Genomic DNA, 21,573 nt, shown 5'->3' with positions numbered 1-21,573 from the left:
CGGTCAGGTTCATTTCTTACTGCCTGTATGCCACATTGGGTTCGCCCACATCCTGGTTGATTTTAAATGTTTATTTTGGGGTGGTATGTGAAACATTACTACGGTTCTGAGTCAGAGCTTCAAAGAAAGGTCTATGCAGAGAAGTGCGCTCTCTTCACATCCCCATGACCCCAGTCCAGTTCTTCCCTTCTTTCATTTCCCACCTACACTCTGTAGGGAACTGTATTTCATGCAAAGTGCCATGAACTGAGTGGCTTAATACGATAGAAAGTTATCTTTTCAGTCCTGGAGGCTCCAAGTCCAAAATGGAGATGTTGGCAGGGCCGAGCTCCCTCTGAATACTTTTTGCTGCTTCTTAGCTTCGGGTGGTTTGCTGGCAGTCTTTGGTGCTCCTTAGCTCATAGATGCATCCCCCTTATCAATGCCTTCATCTTCACATGGTGTTTTCCCTTAGTCTCTCTCTTCACAGGGTCATCATCTTAGAAGGACACCAGTCATACTGGATTAGGGGCTCACCCTGCTCCAGCATGACCTCATCCTAACTAATTACAGCTGCAATGACCCTGTTTCCAAATAAGATCACATTCTGAGGTGCTGGGGGTTAGGACTTCAACAGACCTCTTCAGGAGTGGAGGGTAATGGTGTGGGGGGGAACCACAATTCAACTCATAATAGTAATCTATCTCTTGGTTTCTGGTTTCTCCTCATATTTTGTATGAAAGAACAAATACATGTATATTTTCCCTATAACTCTTTTTTCTCACATGTAGGATAACATACTAAGATGCTCTTTTGCATGTTATTTTCTTCACTTAACAGTGTAGCCTGGAAGTCATACCAATTTTATAGAGATCTTCTTCATTATTTTATAGAGGGCTTAGTATTCCATTTTCTAGATGAACCATAGCTTATTCAATCAATCTCCTTTGAATGAGCATTTAGATTTGTAATTACCAGCAATGCTGCAATGAGTAACCTTGTGCTTATATATTCTCACATTGTTGGAAGCGTATCTGCAGGATGTATTCCTAAAAGTGGTGTTGCTAGGTCAAACTGCTTTTGTAGTTTTGTTAGGTTATTTCCTAACTCTCTTTGCAGTTTGCATTTTCCACCAGCAATGTGTGAGAATGCCTGTTTACCCGATGGATCATCATACTTTTTAATTTTCGCCAATATGATGGATGAGAACTGTATCTCAGTGTTGCTTAATTTGCCTGAGTGAATTTGAACATTTTTTTCATATGTTTGAAGAATATCTCCCCCCATTTTTCTATTGGACTTTTGGTCATTTGTCCTTTTAAAAACGTCCTTATTGAGATAGAATTCATACACCACAGAATTCACCCCTTGCAAGTGTGCAATTCACTGGTTTTAGTATATTCACAGACTTCGGTAACCATCAACACGATCTAAGTTTAGAATATTTTTATCACCCCCAAAAGAAACCTGGTATCTACTCTTATTCTTCCCCACTCCCCAGCCCTAGGCATCCACTAACCAACTTTCTGTCCCTATGGATTTGCCTACTGTAGACATTTCATATAAATGGAATCATATAATAATGGTCTTTTGTGACTGCCTTCTTTCACTTAGCATAATGTCTTCAAGGTTTATCCATGTCGTATTCCATTGTATGAATATACCACATTTTGTTTATCCATTCATTACATGGTGGCCATTTGGGCTTTCCACTTTTTGGCTTTTGTGAATAGTGCCATTTATTAAAATGTCCATCTTCGCCCTATGATTTGAGATGCCATCTTTAATGTCTAACTTTCCATATGTTTCTTGGTCTATTTCTGGGCATTCTATTTTACTGGTCAATGTGTCTCTTCATGTGGCACTACTACACTTTTAATTACACAGGATTTATAGTATATTTTAATATTTGGTAGGGCTAGTCATCTCTAGTAGTTGTTATTTTTCAGGTGTTTTCCTGGGTATTTATGCATTTGTTTTTCCACGTGAACTTCATTATCAACTTGCCTAAACTGCAACTTGTCGGTATTGCATTAGCTTTTTCAATTAATTTAGGGAAAACGACATCTTTATAATGTTGTGTCGTCCTATGCAAAAACAGGAAATGTCTTTCCGTTTGTTTAAGAATACTTTTGTATCTGTCACGAGTGTTAAATTATATTTTAAAGTCACTGTTCAATTAATTTAGGGGCTGTACTGAGGTTTTAGGAATGTGATAATATGCAAAATAGAGACATGTCACATTCTACGCAGAAAAAAAGACCAGTATCTTAAATGCTAATATGACTCTCAGAGTAAGTGACATAATAAAAGCCTGTAGCCTGATCGACTAATGCCCTTGATGAAATTTTATCAATGTCAGCTGTGGAGGGAAGCTCTGGGCAGCCAGGAAATGCCAGAAATACAGGGTTATTTTCTTTCTTGGATCTTCCTCTCAGGGCTCTGCAGGGAGCCAGATTTTTCCCACCTAAACCATAAAATTTCTTGGGAAAGATAAACAGCATCTCCCTCTTGAAGAGGGGGAGGGGGGCTGATATAACCAATAGTCCATGATCTGAGACAAAAACTTTCCAAACGGAGTGGAGGAGAGAAAGAAAGTGTGTAAGGATTTATAAGCAGGACAGCAAAGCTCTCGTAATAGAATAATCAGGCACTGGATTGACTGCAGAGAATTTACACATATCCATCCACCCTTTCTACCCTCACGCACAAACATACCCACAGAGGACAGAGAATGACAGAAGAATTGATCAAGACACAGAACAAAGGTCTGAGACGGACAGAACAGAGACCCTGGCTCTGCCACCATAGCCAGGGAATTGTTAGCAAACCCTCTCTGTGAGAGAAGTGTCATGTTCTAAGCCCAAAGCACCTTGATACATTAGATTTCTAATCAGTGGTAATGTTTTACTATTTAGAAAATTTTGTCCATGGCTGACACTTGTTATTTTGAGAATGCTGTTCACTACAAGTCCCACTTTAAGAACCTGATAAGGTTCTCTGAAAAAAGGCAAAGCTCTCCCTGCCCATTAGGCCCTGACTCAGGGACAGACAGCCTGCATTTGGCTTCTCCACCCCCATCCTATCTGGAGGGAGGAGGGTGCCGGCTGGATGACTGACATGCCCGCCACAGCCCACCTGATGCTCAGGCCTAGTGAGATTCAGGTGAGCTCATTAGTCCTGGATACAAGGGTCTGAAGTTGTGCGAAGCCTGGGTCAGGGGACCACCCAATGCAGCCGACCTCACTTAACAGATCCAGGTCTGCTCCTAATTTACTCTGTGACCAAAGCAAACCCTTGCTGTGACTTATCTTTCTGATCTGTCAAGTGAGAACAATGACACGTGCCCTACCTACTTTACTGGCGTTGAATAAAAGGAGACAATGAATGTGAAGATGCATTAAAGAGAATTAAAAGTGCTGTCTGAAAGGAAGGGACTCCCTAGAGTGCTTCAGTGAACTCTGTGTTCCAGTACTTTTCAGTGTCCTAATTAGGGAGTGAGGGAACAAACAGATAACTTTCAGACATGTTTGTCATGGATGAAAAAAAATATCCATTCACTTAGTGGCCGAGTCACTATTCTAGCCACGGTTGTATGTATGTTAGATCATTTGAAAAGGGATGAGTAATCTGTGTTCCACAGCTGAAAAGACTTCCAGGCTCCCATAACCGGGCAAACAGACTTCGGAATGAGGCCATCCCCTCATGGCTGGCAGGGGACGCCGAGAACACGGAGGAAGAGGTTGAGTCAAAGGGAAAAAGTTATTGTCACTCTGGAAAAGATTCTGTAGACCCCTGGAGAAGGAGTATCTGTTATATTTAACTAGGAACCAATATAATCAAAGAAAGCCCCACATTTAGGTCTGTCCCTTTTGGTGTGAGCATTGTTCTCTGAGTTCATGCCCATGAATAGTAAGCATCGTTTGAGTGACTCAATACTTGGAAGTATTCTGCGGTGTAGAGATTCGTGAAATGCTTCTCCTACACAAAAGTCCCGAGCGCGATCTCAGGCAGAGGAAATAATTCAAGCAGTGGCCCTGCTGCGGCTGACGACGCGGCTGCCCACCCGGGGACCCCGCCCGGGCCGCTTCTCCCGGACTCAGATCGATTTCAGGTCAACAGCCCAGAAGGACACGGCCGGACTGTGAATATCGGCCTCTTCGGACCCCAGCCTCGCGTTTCAGGGCTTTTCCACCCCAAGCGAGGTGTCCCTTTTCCTAACCTCTATCACTACTGAACAGGCCTTACCTTAGTCACTTATACTTTACTACGAACACATTTGGGTTCAGGAAACATTTGTCCTTTGTATTAGAATTCAATCTTTTAAGTATGGAAGTGAAAGGTCTTATGTGCTATTAAAAGAATTTCAGCCATCAGCAAATAGGTGTGGGGAGGCTGGCGGAGGCACATCCAGTTGCCCTTGAATCTCACCCCTCCCGCAAGGGAGGCCAGTCCCGAGAGGGAACTCAGTGTACTTATTTGGGGTGCTTCGGGGTCACTTGCGACATGGGGCACAAGGGGAGAGGGGAGGGCTTTCTTCCTCCCTCCAGGGCCGCTGTCTTACCTGCTCTCCGTCCTGGAGCCGCCATGGCCTCTGCAGGTCGCCGCTGTGACCACACGCCGCTCACGGGTCCCTCCTCTCCTCCGGGCTCTCCTTCCTCTCCCCCGACACCTCCCCCACGTCTCGGAGCCCGTGCTCACAGCTGCTCCCTCCTCAGGGCTGCCTGGCCTGTTTCAGGTTCTCTCCCGCCCACGCTTCCCCCGGGGGGATTCCAGGTTGTTCCCCTCAGCAATGATACCCGCAGGTGCCGGGACTCCAGGGAAGAGGACTGGGCGGGGCCTCAGATGGAAGCGGGCAAAGTGAAATGGGGCCTGGCTCGGGGACAATTGGGAGCCCAGGTCAGCCACAGCAATCAGGCTCAGGTGCCCGCAATGAGCGCGGAGGTGGGAAGGTCAGCGCCAAGTGGAGAAAACTGTTGGCATTAAGTACAGGTCCTGGAATACCTAATAAAGAGCAAAGAAAAACCCAAAAGCTTGGTTTTGGCTGGAAACACACTACCAATTGTATTGTTTATAAACGTCCCCCAATCACCACTTGTTCTATTAAATACAAAATATAATAAAATTAACTTATCAGAAGTGATGTTTAATAATTTGGATCAGCTTTCTTAGTTGGCGGCCCATGTAATACGATCGCCTCATGGGCTCACAGCTATTTGCTGGTAATCTCCAAATCTTCATCCACCTTTAGATCCACAGCTGCCTATCAGAAGCCTCCCCTCTGATGTCACCCCGTGGAAAAGTTCACAGTCCTTTCTGTTCCGGCGGTGGCGGTGGCAACACCGGCACCCATCCAGGTGCCCCCATCTGGGTGTTGGGGTAGGTGTCAGCCCAGACTCCTGTCTTCGCCCCTATTGCTCCCCCCTGCCCACCAGCTGCACCTCTCTCCATATGACATCTCAACCCTGGCTTCAGACGCTACCATTTCTCACCTTCGTCCTTGGAACACTCTCCACATTAGCACCTGCCCCCAGACCTGCTACCCTTAAATAGGCAGAAAGAGCTTTCTAAAGTTCATACCAAAGCATTACACTTTTTGACATGTAACTCTTGAATAGCTTCCCCACTGTTGATCAGATTCCTTAGCATTGAACATAAGTCCTTTCATGATCAAACCCCTACTTTTCCCCCAGCCCAATATAACCTCTGTTATTTCACCGGCTGGGAGTAACTCATAATTATCTCTGGTGGGTCTCTTGTTTTACTTCACTCTTTCTTTTTCACGGGCCACACGCACTGCTGAAAATGAGAGGGCTGGTTCCAGTTCAAAGCCTTTCGCAGGTCTGAGCGCTCAGCCAGAAGTCCTGCATCTGTAGTCTATTAGCTCTCCTGATCGCATTTTGTTATTCTCCTTGCAGCAGAAAAAACAAACAGCTGTGTCTCCCACAGCCTCTGCCTTCCTCCCAACGTCAAAGAGGCTCTCCCCCAGGTGACCCCCTGTGACCCCGCGGAGTTCCTTCCTCTGCGGTGGCCTTACCCTCCCAGTTGTCCAGTCTCATCGCCACCCTCCTGTTTCTGGCAGTTTCTGATAAATCACCCCATTCCCCATCCCCCTCGCCCTGTTCTGTGATGATCTTCCAAGGTCCTAGATCCAGCGCTTCACACTGGATGCTGGTTGCCAGCGATTCCCACATGTTTGCTTCTGCCCACATTATATGACGTTCAACGTGGGACACCTTCAGCATCACTGTCTGGGGCAACCTCAGCTCTAAGGAGGAGGTTGCAGGTGTGATTTGGCTTATCTCCCCATAATCTGCATTAGATCTCTCCCAAGCCATCCCTAGCAAACAGAATCCGTGTGGAGACAGTGTCTTCACAGTGCAAAGATAGCTCCCCTTGCAACCAGACTGCCAACCTTAAGCTCCTGAAAGTCAAATCTGGAATCACCACAGACCGGCTATCTGCAATGTTGCTTAGTTTTTGACATTGGGCTCTCTTGGAGAAATTTCTTCCAAGACGCTGGAGTTGCCTGGAGGAAGCAAGCTAATTTTGCACCTTCCCAGGTTAGCCACTCACAGCTGCTTCTTCATTCCCTTTTGTGGTGTCTAAGCATGACCCAGGCCTATTGATTCCACTGCTGTACAATATGTAGCGCCAGCCCCCTGTGGCTATTTGAAATGTGGCCGTTCTGAACTGAGATGTGCTGGAAGCATAAAATACACACTGCATATTGAAGACTTAGTATCAGATAATGAAAAACATCATTAATAATTTTATATTAATTACATGTTGAAATGTTAATATTTTAGATATACTTCATTAAATACATTATTACTATTAAATTCATTTCTCTCTTTTTACTCTTTAAAATGTGCTACTAGAAAATTTAAAATTACATGTCACCTGCATTATATTTCTATTGGACAACGCTGGACTAGACCTTGGCTCAGTCTTAAATGTCTTAATATACCTTCCAAAGGCTTGCAGTATGTGCTATGTGTTCCTTCTTTCCCACCCCTAGCAATGCTTAAATGAGTAATTAGATGTTTTGATGATAACCCCCAAATTCCTATCCACATTGCCCCCAGATAGCAATGGGGGAAAGTATGTAAATTGACTCATAGGGGCAACCACAGATATTCAGAGTTCTGGTAGTAACTGAGTTAACAGAGCTTTCTTTTTTCCCTTCTCACACTTCTTTTGAAGATGTAGACAAGGATAAAACATTACTGAATTCCTTGTAGCTTAAAACCACACAACGTCAACATTTATCCACAAGCATTACAACATTACAACACATAGCAATACTGAAAAAGCAAAGCAAAGCTAGTTGGCTACTCCTTCATCATTGAGAATTTGGTCATCCCATTGGAGCTATTTCATTGTCTTCAAGTCTGGAAGTTTATCCTTGGGCTAATGCACAGTGACTGAGTATTAACCATGTCATTGATCTGGATCGTGTTTTCAAGTCTAGCATCCATGAAAATCCTGTTTGTTTAAACAGATTATCCTTAGCTTACTGTGCTCATTACCTCTTACTGACTGGAGAGAATATGCTTGAGTTTCTCATTTATAAAATATATGTTAAACAAAAACAGCTCTTAGGAAGGTATGGGGTTTGCCTTGATAGTAATTATTTTTCATAAGAGCACTTAAATCAGGATCTGAACAATGAATTGAGCATCCTCAACAGCCTACAGTTATGGCTTTAATCTCTGGTTACCTTCCCAAGGCGAACACTCTGCTCCAGAGTTGCGTGCTCGCTCAGGGCATCCAGAGGCCCTCCCCGCCCCTCCCCTTCTCTCTGGAGACTGAAAGCCAGCAAATGATCAGCAACTCCGGGCTGTGAATGGCTTTCTTTGCTTTCGGCTCTGTTTTGATTTGCACTCACATCATTATCCTGAACATAACTTCATGGGAAGGAATACCAATCCTTCAAACAAATAAAAAGAGCAGCGATGATCTAGTTCTCTTTTATATACTAAGGAAGCTTCTAAGGATGAATCTAATTTCAGGCCAATTCAACCTTGATGCCACTGAGAAAACCACAAACCTGAGTTGTGATTCGTGAATCCACCGGCGGATAGTACCATTCATTTATCAGGCTTTTCATTGGTAAAGAATGGAACCCTGAACCACGAACTATAAAATTAGATACATTTAAGTGTTTTTCAAGCCACATCTCCATAACCCTTTGCCACCTCTACTTTTAGGTTGTGTGGGAGGTGGAATTTCTACAAATGGTCCAAAAGCTCAAGGCCCAAATGCCTGCAATCCGTGACGCCCACGACTGTGTTATGCCTACAGCACAGTCGACTTCAAAAGGGGAGATGATAGAGGTGGGACTAATCAAGTGAGCCTTGGAAAGTGAGAATTTTCTCCACCTGGTGGCAGAGAGGACGGCAAAAGGAGGCATCAGGGAGGTTCTAAGCATGAAAAGGATTGCACACACCATTGCTGGCTTGAAGATGGAACAGCCAAGTGGTGAGAAATGTATGTGGCCTGTAGAAGGTTAGACTGGTCCCCAGATGACAGCCAGCAAGAAAATGGGGACCTCAGAACTCTAGCCACAAGGAACTGGATTCTGTCAACAACTGAAGAATCATTGAAGCAGCTAAGAGTTCGGTTGGTTGACACCTTGGTTTTGGCCTGTGAGGCCCTGAGTAGAGAAGCCAGCTGAGCCCATGTGGATTTCTTTTTTGTTAATTTTAAAATTAATTTTATTCAAGTATAGTTGATTTACAGTGTTCTGTTAATTACTGCTAAACAGCAAAGTGATTCAGTTATACATATATATACACTTTTTCATATTCTTTTCCATTATGATTCATCATAGGATACTGAATATAGTTCCCTGTGCTATACAGTAGGACCTTGTTTTTTTATCCATTCTATACACAATAGTTTGCCTCTGCTAATCCCAAACTCCCAATCCCTCCCTCCCCCACCTACCCCTTGGCAACCACAAGTCTGTTCTCTATGTCTGTGAGTCTGTTTCTGTTTCGTAGATAAGTCCATTTGTGTCATATTTTAGATTCCATGTGGAGTTAATGACTGACTGAACTGTGAGATGATAAATGGGTGTTGATTTGAGCTGCTAGCTTTGTGGTCATGTGTTATGCAGCAACAGAAAACGAATACACCTTGGTAATTTGCTGATTGGATCCTACAGCTTTCTTTTTTTTTGTTGTGGTTCATAATCCACTGAGTTTATATGCTGTGTGGCCTCAGGTGTATTACTTGTCCTTTTTGAGCCTATAAAACCTGCCTCACTGAGTTTTTATGAAGATTAAATGGGACCCACGTAAAGTGTTTACTGCAGACCCTGGTGCTCCGCAGGATCTCAGTCAAGCTCCTTCTCTGCATGTGTATTTTCACAGTTCCCATCATCCCCCTATACACAGAGCTTCCTGCATATTACTGCACAGGGCCAGGGACGCTGTAGGTGCTCAATACATGTGCACTGGGTCTATACACAAACAATACTCACATTGTATTTATGTGTTGGAGAATGAACATATTAAAAACGTATACAAAGAAGTCCCTGTTCTCAAGCTGCCCAAGTTTGTAGGCGAGAATTATGTACACAAAGCATAGCAATATACGATCCCATTCATGCTACTAGGTACCAACTGCTAGGCCACAGCACCCTTCCACTGCTCCAAGAGGAGGAGTGATTTTGCAAGTGGACATAAGCAGGTGCAGAGAAGTTTTCAGTGATTAAGGACTGGAGGGAGGCGTGGTTTGGGTGGAGGGCAGGGTGCCTGAGTGGGGTACGATGGAAGGTAGAACTCATGCATTAAGCTGGGGACAGACTGCATTTCATGCCAACGGGTTTGGGCTTCTTCCTTCTGGCTCTGGGGAGCTTTTCAGAGCGTTTTTGGCAGAGTAACCTGATCAGATTTGTACAGGAGAAAGGAAACACTGGTGTGGGATGGAGGGACTGCATAGGATGGACTGCAGATGAAGAGACTGGCAGAACCGAAACAGGCCGCTAATTTAGCGATATTCTTTAACGCTCAAGAAAAATACACACAAATCTACTGAAGCCCACTATGCACAGTGAGGTCCTGCGATTCTAACACTTAGTATAATATCCTTTATAAAAAGGAATGTGCCTGCCCTGATGGACAGCAAAGCAAGGACTTCCTGTACGGGGAGGCACGGTGCCGCCTAGCTACCGCCCGAGCTGGTGAGCTCTGGAAGGGTGGAAGCGGGGAAGGCAGGCGTCTGGACCCCATAGATTACAACTAGTCTGGATTTTGGCAGCAACAGGGCTGGAACAGCACCTTCCTAGGGCTGACTGGGGGTGAGGGTGTTGGATTCCCTTCTAACTGGGAAACTTCCAGGAGTTCAGAGGAAGGATGAAAAGATACTTACTTCTGAAGTAACACTTGGAATTCCTCTTCTCATAGAAACAATGTTATAAATAGGTTCCATGGCTGGTCTCTGGAATGAACAACAGCAAGTCTGAAATCCAGTCCATTTGTAACTTTATTATTATATTGCCTTCTGTATATTTTACTAACAACCAGATTTGGGGAACAGGACCTGTTTGTAAAATGGAGATTCTCTGTGGTTAAGAGTTTATAGTCATGCTAGGTAACCTGCTATCAATTCAAGGTTGTCTTGAAAATTCCATGTGTTGCTGCAGAGAACTAGATCAGGAGCTATTGGCTAAGGGTAATGGCTTGGAAACATTTCTATTTGAAAATGAATCACAGTTTCTGTTTTTACTAGAATAGAACTTTATTTGTGGCATCAAGATTTTAAAAAATGGTTTTATATTTTAAAGTATGCAATAAATTTTGATACATTAATCTTGATATCTTTTTCCCATATGAGAAGATTTTAAAAAACAATGTCAAGTGGCTTATAATCCAAACGAATTGTTTAACTTGATAATTCTCTGGAATAATTTCAGCATTATAAATAAAAAATGAAAAGAAGTAACCATTTAAATTAGGATGAAATGCATTTGTAGCACAATTTTATGCCTGTTAAAATTTGTTTGATTACAGAGAAAATAATAGGCTAAAATTATGTGCTTATAACTCTAAAAAAACCCGACGTCCTTGCTTTACATAAATGACCCTATTTACTTCCAGCCGTAGAATGCATTTGAGAAACTTTGCTCTCTGGGATGAGGGGCTGTGTTGCTTGATACAGGTTCCTTTTGGACCATCAGTGCACACCTGGGAGATAATGGTCTGTGGCTGGGGGCTGGTGGGAGTGTCTGGTCTCTTTAACACCCTGTTTTAGCTGAGTCACAGAATCATCCACGTGAATGAATCGGACGAAAAGCAAGCTTTATATTTTCTCAAGCTCTGATATCTGCTGTATTTCACAGAAGCGACAGTTAAACAATCATGTGGTAAAATCTTGTTTTAACAAAAATAGTTTTCACATTCAGTTCTACATAATGAGAACATTCCAAAATGCGTTGGCCCATATTAATATTACTTTGCTCATGTAGAGAAAATGAATTCTGATGGTAAGATCCATGTACAGATAAACATGCATATGTATATCTGTATATATTCAATATCAGAGATGTTCCTACTTTCTTGTCTGTCAGCAGTCATTTTATTTTTAAATGAAGAGATTTTTCTTTGGGAGTGTAGTTCGTGTTCACACCTGATTTGACAAAATCTGATGGTCAGCGCAAAGCACCTTCTGATCATATGATACTTTACAAAGCATCTTTCTGGAATTTACAATAATCTTACATGACAATGAGAGTGTGCATGATTATTTTCCTTTGACAGGTGAAGAACCAGGAGCCCGGAGAGGTGAAGTATGCTGCTTCAGTTTAAACATTTGGTAAGTGATAAAATTAGGGCTACACCTGGTGGTCTCCCCTGAATGCTAGTTAGCAAGGTGAAGATAAGACACAGGGTACATAGATCTGTGAATTACTCTCCCTAAGCTGAGCTGCTGATGTGCTGTTTGGAAAGTGGTTTTGCTTCTGTCACATGGGACATCCCTACCAGGTGCTGAATGGTACCCATTGTGTTAGACCCCAACAAACTTTAACCAAGAGCCAGATGCACTTTTTACAACTCTCAGAGTATGCATATATATATATATATATATATATATATATATATGTATGTATTTAAGAAGATTAATAACATGTATTTACAATTACCCCTAAATCACAAAGATACCATATTGAGAAATAGCTTTATCTTTTTGCAAGAGCATTTTCTATATAATCATTCCAATGTAGGTATAAAATATATAAATACAGTCTTGGCACACTTATCTTTGCAGGTGCACTGGGACACTTTCCCTTTTGCCTTATTCTGCTCACCCCGACTGACTTTTGATTGTTTGAAAATTCCTTTACACATCTCTAAATTCCTTGAGGATGGGGACTCAGCTAGATTTCTTTGAAGCTGACAACTCTCACCCCAGGGCCTAGACAGAGCTATGCACATCGCAGGCATTCAGTAAACCTTCACTGAATACATGCACAGGATTTTTATGTACCTCAGTTTGGTTAAAGTCGGAGTCTATCTGTGGCATTTTGCCTAAAGAGTTTTGGATTTATAGCAAAACATTTTCATAGTAAACAGGTTTTTAAAAAAGCATAAGAAATATGGTAATTTAATACAAATTATGCCTTATAACTATTCTTTGGTTATTTTTAACAAATTATTTGGTTTTTTGACTAAAGTGAAATACTAAAAATATAAAAATGCAACTGCAGAGATTAGCTTAATCTGTAAACATAATAAACCCTGTAAACATATATTTACTACATAATTGTGCAACTGTAAAGAATGACTAGTAAAGGCAAGTATTATACATTTAACTTAGTTCTTCAAGGCTTATTTAGGAATACTGCTTTGTCAAGCTTTAGTCTGAAGAAGGAATTCTCTTAACTAAACTAACACAGTAAAGAGTGATGACTCTACCAATGAGCCATAAGGATATACAGGCAAGAGGGAGGCGTTAATACCTTTAACCCTTTGCAAATCTGAATTTGCTTCACGTCTTATGAACCACCTTGCTTAGTAAAACCGCATATTAACAAAAGCCAAATGCTTTTTGAAATGAAGAAGTAAACAGCTTTTTGCAAGTGAATCAGTTGACTAAAAATATAGGTAACATACTTTCTAAGATTTTTCCAAAAATCTGGGCAGTAACGTGCAGTAGGCAGGTCTACAAAATAATAACTAGCTTCAGGCAGCACTGACTATATTGTAGTGTACTCAATATTAAAGTTTTCTCCCCCAATTTCAGTTTCCTTCTCAAAAAGCATCAAACTTTTCACACATGACACTTATCACAAATATTTCACAGTTATAATTTCAGTAGTTTAACAAACTGCCTGGCAAATACTGTAAAAGAGGTAAATGTCAAGGACAAAACTCACGATTTCAGGCACACAGGACTTATATACTAGAGGGTGAACTCAAGATAGAACAAAACAACTGCGTAAAAGCAACACCTTATATAAGTGAATGAAATAATGGAAAAGTTGTCATTTCTTCCAATTAGAAGAATTATTTCTTCTAATTCTTTGACATGATTTTCTCCAATATCTGGGAAGCATCAATAGCCAAGGGGTTAGTAGTTCCCTGGAAAATTTTAAGTCAAGATTTTGCTTACAAAAAAGCGGCAGTAAAACACCATAGATTGTTACTTGTAATCTAATCAACGCCATCAAAACCCTGAGTGTTCTCAATGGCCATCTGAAGTTTATCCCATAATTCTTCAAATGACTCATACGGTGGCAAGTCCAAGCGATTAAAGCTGAAAGAACAGAGAGGGGCTCGTTATTGCAGACACTGACAAAGTGAGTTCCCAGGGCAAACTATTCATGGTGCAGCTATGCGTGCTATGTTTCAACCACACGAAAAGACCTTTTCTCCTCAGGGGGAAGGAATGTTTAGGATTGGACTCTAGGTGTGGACTCTCCCCATGGATTCTTGGTGGTGACCTCTCACCTCCACCCTGATCTCCAAACGTCTGGGCTCCTGTCATTTGAACCTTCAAAATGGAATGTTCTAGTCCTTCTTGGGATGGATCATCATTCATGTGATGGAAGCAAGATATGGTCAACAGTTTACCTTTTTTTTTTGGCTGTACCGTGTGGCATCTGGGATCTTAGTTCCCTGACCAGGGATCGAACCCGTGCCCCCTACAGTGGAAGCACTGAATCTTAACCACTGGACCACCAGGGATGTCCCCAGGTCAAAAGTTTAGATGGGTCTCTCCAGTGTTCAGCTGCCTGGTCTTCGGGCCTGCCCAGTAAAGAATCAGCTGTTCCTGGGTTGGTGTGGCTGATTCCCGGCCCTCCTCCTCTCCTCTCCCCCCTCCCCCTCCATATCTGCCACCAACACAGCACAGAGGGGACTAGACCTTCCGTACCCAGACTGTAAGAGGACCTTCTGTCTCTGAGGACTTGTTCTCTAGGGTCAGAGAAACTGCTTACCACGTATGAGCTCTTGGCAGCTTCTCAGGGGTGCCCCACTGCTCAACTGTAAATGACTGTGGTCCGTTTGAGCCTACAAGGAAGAAGAGTTGCTTTGGTTTCAATTTGTCTTACAGGAATTTCTGGGCATTTCACAACTCACTTTTGCTAATGTAGAACTTAAACACACAGAGAACATCTAGTTGCTTTAAACTCAGAAGAAATAATGTTGTCCTGGGCCTGATGACTTTACTGTCCAGCCATGAAATGAGGTCTCCTCTTCTATCAGTGCATTTGGGACCACAGTATCCCTCTGCCCTGGGGCAGGGGGTGGGGATTGTGTGTCTGACGGGGCTTTGGCTGTTTCCTAGCCCTGCATTTCCATATACCCCCTCTGTCATAGGTACACAGAAAATGTGTGTTTTTGAGTCCCACTGAAAACAGCTTTTTCTGATTATTTTTTCTCCATTGCTTTATTTTCTTTGCAGTGAGATTATATAATGAAAGATGCAAAAATCACCTGAAATTCCACCATTAAATCTGAGTAAACATCCTATCATGAATCTTTTTGTGCATGTGCATCTATATAGGATTTTATGTGCACGGGATCATGTTATACATGCTACATTTTCCTCCTATTATGGACATTCTTAGAAACTTTTTTTTTCCTTTGGAGTTTTCGCTTAGCTCTTCCTTCTCCAATTCTCAAATTCCTCCAACCTCCCAGGTCATCAATGCTGACAACATGATGAGACACCTTCCATACTTCTCTGATGTCTTAGACTCATATCCAAATATGTGTGTGTGAGGATAATTGTCAGAAGCAGCACTAAAAATACCTAAATTTTCCATATTACTCTTTTCTCAAAAAGCATTGCTTTTCACACATCACCCATCACAATTATCCATACAGTTAAAATTTCAGTACTTTTGTCATTGTGTTTTCCATAGCATGGAATCATATTTCCTTTCCTCTTGATTCTCTCACCTAAACAATCCATCTGGAAAACTTCCTGTAAGTCAACCAATATCAATGTAACATACTTTTGCGTGGAAGTTCGCACTTGGCTTCCCGAGGCACCCCTTTCCCCTTCGCGAGTAAAGCCTGGGTACAGAATGTCACCATCCTTTGCCTGATCTCACCAAACAAGCCTTCTGACAGGTCTCCCATCATCTAGCTTTCTCCTGGCTTCAGTCCATCTTCTCCAGGATGACCTAGGATCTCGGTGCTCCGGCCAGGTGTCAGGCCTGAGCCTCTGAGGTGGGAGAGCTGAGTTCAGGACATTGGTCCACAAGAGACCTCCCAGCCCCTCGTAATATCAGTTGGTGAGAGCTCTCCCAGAGATCTCTATCTCAATGCTAAGACCCAGCTCCCCTGAACAACCAGCAAGCTACAGTGCTGGACACCCCATGCCAAACAACTAGCAACACAGGAACACAACCCCACCCATTACCAGAGAGGCTGCCTAAAATCATAATAAGTTCACAGACACCCCAAAACACACCACTGGATGTGGTCCTGCCCACCAGAAAGACAAGATCCAGCCTCAACCATCAGAACACAGGCACCAGTCCCCTCCACCAGGAAGCCTACACAACCCACTGAACCAACATACCCACTGATGTCAGACACCAAAAACAACGGGAACTATGAACCTGCAGCCTGTGAACCCCACACACAGTAAGTTAAGCAAAATGAGAAGACAGAGAAATACACAGCAGATGAAGGAGCAAGGTAAAAACCTAACAGACCAAACAAATGAAGAGGAAATAGGCATCTACCCGAAAAAGAATTCAGAGTAATGAAAGTAAAGATGATCCAAAATCTTGGGAATAGAACAGAGAAAATATAAGAAACGTTTAACAAGGACCTAGAAGAACTAAAGAGCAAACAAACAATTATGAACAACACAATAAATGAAATGAAAAATTCTCTAGAAGGAATCAATAGCAGAATAACTGAGGTAGAAGAAAGGATAAGTGACCTGGAAGATAAAATAGTGGAAATAACTACCGCAGAGCAGAATAAAGAAAAAAGAATGAAAAGAATTGAGGACAGTCTCAGAGACCTCTGGGACAACATTAAACGCACCAACATTTGAAATACAGGGGTCACAGAAGAAGAAGAGAAAAAGAAAGGGACTGAGAAAGTATTTGAAGAGATTATAGTTGAAAACATTGCTAATATGGGAAAGGAAGTACTCAGTCAAGTCCAGGAAGCGCAGAGAGTCCCATACAAGATAAATCCAAGGAGAAACACGCCAAGACACATATTAATCAAACTATTAAAACTTAAACACAAAGAAAACATATTAAAAGCAGCAAGGGAAAAGCAACAAATAATATACAGGGGAATCCCCATAAGGTTAACAGCTGATCCTTCAGCAGAAACTCTGCAAGCCAGAAGGGTGTGGCAGGACATATTTAAAGTGATGAAAGGGAAAAGCCTACAACCAAGATTACCCAGCAAGGATCTCATTCAGATTTGATGGAGGAATTAAAACCTTTACAGACAAGCAAAAGCTAAGAGAATTCAGCACTACAACAAATGCTAAAGGAACTTCTCTAGGCAGGAAACACAAGAGAAGGAAAAGACTACAATAACAAACCCAAAACAATTAAGAAAATGGTAATAGGAACATACATATCAATAATTCCCTTAAATGTAAATGGATTAAATGCTCCAACCAAAAGACAAAGACTGGCTGAATGGATACAAAAACAAGACCCGTATACATGCTGCCTACAAAAGACCCACTTCAGACCTATGGACATGTACAGACTGACAGTGAGGGGATGGAAAAAAAGATATTCCATGCAAATGGAAATAAAAAGAAAGCTGAAGTAGCAATTCTCATATCAGATAGAATAGACTTTAAAATAAAGACTATTACAAGAGACAAAGAAGGACACTACATAATGATCAAGGGATCAATCCAAGAAGAAATAATAACAATTGTAAATATTTATGCACCCAACATAGGAGCACCTCAATACATAGGGCAAATGCTAACAACCATAAAAGGGGAAATTGATAGTAACACAATAACAGTAGGGGACTTTAACACCCCACTTTCACCAATGGACAGATGATCCAAAATGAAAATAAATAAGGAAACACAAGCTTCAAATGACACATTAAACAAGATGGACTTAACTGATATTTATAGGACATTCCACCCCCAAACAACAGAATACACTTTCTTTTCAAGCACTCATGGAATATTCTTCAGGATAGATCATATCTTGGGTCACAAATCAAGCCTTGGTAAATTTAAGAAAATTGAAATTGTATCAAGTATCTTTTCCGACCACAACACTATAGGACTAGATATCAATTACAGGGAAAAAATGGTAAAAAATACAAATACATGGAGACTAATCAATACTCTACTAAATAACCAAGAGATCACTGAAGAAATAAAAAAATATCTATAAACAAATGACAATGAAAACACGACGACCCAAAACCTATGGGATGCCGCAAAAGCAGTTCTAACAGGGAAGTTTAGAGCAATACAATCCTACCTCAAGAAACAAGAAAAATCTCAAATAAACAACCTAACCTTACACCTAAAGCAGTTAGAGAAAGAAGAACAAAAAACCCCCCAAAGTTAGCAGAAGGAAAGAAATCATAAAGACCAGATCAGAAATAAATGAAATAGAAATGAAGGAAACAATAGCAAAGATCAATAAAACTAAAAGCTGGTTCTTTGAGAAGATAAACAAAATTGACACAGAATTAGAAATGAAAGAGGAGAAGTAACAACTGACACTGCAGAAATACAAAGGATCATGGGAGATTACAACAAGCAAGTATATGCCAATAAAATGGACAACCTGGAAGAAATTGACAAATTTTTAGAAAAGCACAACCTTTTGAGACTGAACCAGGAAGAAATAGAAACAGACCAATCACAAGCACTGAAATTGAAACTGTGATTAAAAATTTTCCAACAAACAAAAGCCCAGGACCAGAGGGCTTCACAGGTGAATTCTATCAAACATTTAGAGAAGAGCTAACACCCATCCTTCTCAAACTCTTACAAAAAATTGCAGAGGAACACTCCCAAACTCATTCTATGAGCCCACCGTCTCCCTGACACCAAGCCAGACAAAGATACTCAAAAAAAGAAAATTACAGACCAGTATCACTGATGAATATAGATGCAAAAATCCTCAACAAAATACTAGCAAACAGAATCCAACAACACATTAAAAGTTGATACACCATGATCAAGTGGGGTTTATCCCAGGGATGCAAGGACTTTTCCATACATGCAAATCAATCAGTGTGATACATCATAATAACAAATTGAAGGATAAAAACAATATGATCATCTCAATAGATGCAGAGAAAGCTTTTGACAAAATTCAACACCGATTTATGATAAAAACTCTCCAGAAAGTGGGCATACAGGGAACCTACCTCAACATAATAAAGGCCATATATGACAAACCTACAGCAAACATCATTCTAAATGGTGAAAAACTGAAAGCATTTCCTCTAAGATCAGGAACAAGACAAGGATGTCCACTCTTGCCACTATTATTTGACATAGTTTTGGAAGTCCTAGCCATGGCAGTCAGAGGAGAAAAAGAAATAAAAGGAATACAAATTGAAAAAGAAAAAGTGAAACTGTCACTATTTGCAGATGACATGATACTATACATAGAGAATCCTAAAGATGCCACCAGAAAACTACTAGAGCTAATCAATGAATTTGGTAAAGTTGCAGGATACAAAATTAATGCACAGAAATCTCCTGCATTCCTATACACTAATGATGAAAAATCTGAAAGAGAAATCAAGGAAACACTCCCATTTACCATTGCAACAAAAAGAATAAAATACCTAGGAATAAACCTACCTAAGGAGACAAAAGACCTGTATGCAGAAAACTATAAGACACTGATGAAAGAAATTAAAGATGATAAAAACAGATGGTGAGATATACCATGTTCTTGGATGGGAAGAGTCAACATTGTGAAAATGACTCTACTATCCAAAGCAATGTACAGATTCAGTGCAATCTCTATCAAACTACCAATGGAATTTTTCAGAGAACTAGAACAAAAAATTTCACAATCTGTATTGAAACACAAAAGACCCCGAATAGCCAAAGCAATCCTGAGAAAGAAAACAGAGCTGGAGGAATTAGGCTCCCTGACTTCAGACTATACTACAAAGCTACAGTAATCAAGACTGTATGGTACTGACACAAAAACAGAAATATAGATCAATGGAACAGGATAGAAAGTCCAGAGATAAACCCACACACATATGGTCACCTTATCTTTCATAAAGGAGGCAAGAGTATACAATGGAGAAAAGACAGCCACTTCAATAAGTGGTGCTGGGAAAACTGGACAGCTACATGTAAAAGAATGAAATTAGAACACTCCCTAACATCATACACAATAATAAACTCAAAATGGATTAAAGACCTAAATTTAAGGCCAGACACTATAAAACTCTTAGAGGATAACATAGGTAGAACACTCTATGACATAAATCACAGCAAGATCCTTTTTGACCCACCTCCTAGGGAAAGGGAAATAAAAACAAAAATAAACAAATGGGACCTAATGAAACTTAAAAGCTTTTGCACAGCAAAGGAAACCATAAACAAGATGAAAAGACAACCCTCAGAATGGGAGAAAATATTTGCAAATGAAGCAGCTGACAAAGGATTAATCTCCAAAATATACAAGCAGCTCATGTAGCTCAATATCAAAAAAACAAACAACCCAATCCAAAAATGGGCAGAAGACCTAAATAGACATTTCTCCAGAGAAGATATACAGGTTGCCAACAAACACATGAAAGGATGCTCAACATCACTAATCATTAGAGAAATGCAAATCAAAACTACAATGAGGTATCACCTCACACTGGTCAGAATGGCCATCATCAAAAAGTCTACAAACAATAAATGCTGGAGAGGGTGTGGAAAAAAGGGAACACTCCTGCACTGTTGGTGGGAATGTAACTTGATACAGCCACTATGGAGAACAGTATGGAAGTTCCTTAAAAATCTAAAAATAGAACTACCATGCGACCCAGCAATCCCACTACTGGGCATATACCCTGAGAAAACCATAATTCAAAAAGAGTCATGGGCTTCCCTGGTGGCGCAGTGGTTGAGAGTCCGCCTGCCGATGCAGGGGACACGGGTTTGTGCCCCGGTCCGGGAAGATTCCCACATGCCGCGGAGCGGCTGGGACCGTGAGCCATGGCCGCTGAGACTGCGCATCCGGAGCCTGTGCTCTGCAATGGGAGGCGCCACAGCAGTGAGGGGCCCGCGTACCGCAAAAACAAACAAACAAACAAAGAGTCATGTACCACAATGTTTACTGCAGCACTATTTACAATAGCCATGACATGGAAACAACCTAAGTGTCCATCGACAGATGAATGGATAAAGAAGATGTGGCACATATATACAATGGAATATTACTCAGCTATAAAAAGAAACGAAATTGATTTATTTGTAGTGAGGTGGATGGACCTAGAGTCTATCATACAGAGTGAAGTAAGTCAGAAAGAGGAAAACAAATACTGTATGCTAACACATATACATGGAATCTAAGAAAAAAAAAAGGTTCTGAAGAACCTAGGGGCAGGACGGGAATAAAAATGCAGACGTAGAGAATGGACTTGAGGACACGGGGAAGGAGAAGGGTAAGCTGGGACGAAGTGAGAGAGTGTCATGGACATATATACACTACCAAATGTAAAATAGATAGGTAGTGGAAAGCAGCCGCATAGCACAGGGAGATCAGCTCAGTGCTTTGTGACCACCTAGAGGGGTGGGATAGGGAGGGTGGGAGGGAGACACAAGAGGGAGGGGATATGGGGATATATGTATACGTATAGCTGATTCACTTTGTTATAAAGCAGAAACTAACACACCATTGTAAAGGAATTATACTCCAATAAAGATGTTAAAAAAAATGTACCATACTTTTTATTGGCTAGGTAATACTGCACTGCAATATTAACATTCTGAAGCAACTTCTACTTCTTTTGTAAACCCTTAAGAATTTGAATTTATAGTCTAACACTAATAACTCTGGACCTGTGTGTGGGATATCTCCCCCAAATTCCAAAAAATTCATTATATCAGTGGACGGCTGTAGGCCTGGGCTGCATAAAAGAGGGCACT

General features: G+C 41.4%; 1 protein-coding gene across 2 annotated transcripts in view; it reads right to left on the bottom strand.

Annotated features, from left to right (window-relative positions):
- Positions 1-8,969: 8,969 nt before the first annotated feature.
- NEDD4 (NEDD4 E3 ubiquitin protein ligase) overlaps positions 8,970-21,573 on the bottom strand; it is a 160,530-nt gene continuing 147,926 nt past the window's right edge. For both annotated transcript variants that reach the window (XM_022579560.3, XM_022579563.3), the window contains 2 exons: positions 14,426-14,498; positions 8,970-13,743 (listed from right to left, as the gene is read on the bottom strand). In XM_022579560.3, the coding sequence (XP_022435268.2) occupies positions 13,641-13,743; positions 14,426-14,498 (176 nt within the window). In that variant the 3' untranslated portion in view covers positions 8,970-13,640. The remainder of the gene's footprint in view (positions 13,744-14,425; positions 14,499-21,573) is intronic.

This window comes from Delphinapterus leucas, chromosome 2, assembly GCF_059928025.1.
Source record: "Delphinapterus leucas isolate spDelLeu-1000000601 "Yukka" chromosome 2, BTC_Dleu_Yukka2, whole genome shotgun sequence".
NCBI lineage: Eukaryota > Metazoa > Chordata > Mammalia > Artiodactyla > Monodontidae > Delphinapterus > Delphinapterus leucas.
The sequence above is the reverse complement of the archived record's forward strand: the minus strand, read 5'-3'. Positions and strand labels throughout refer to the sequence as shown.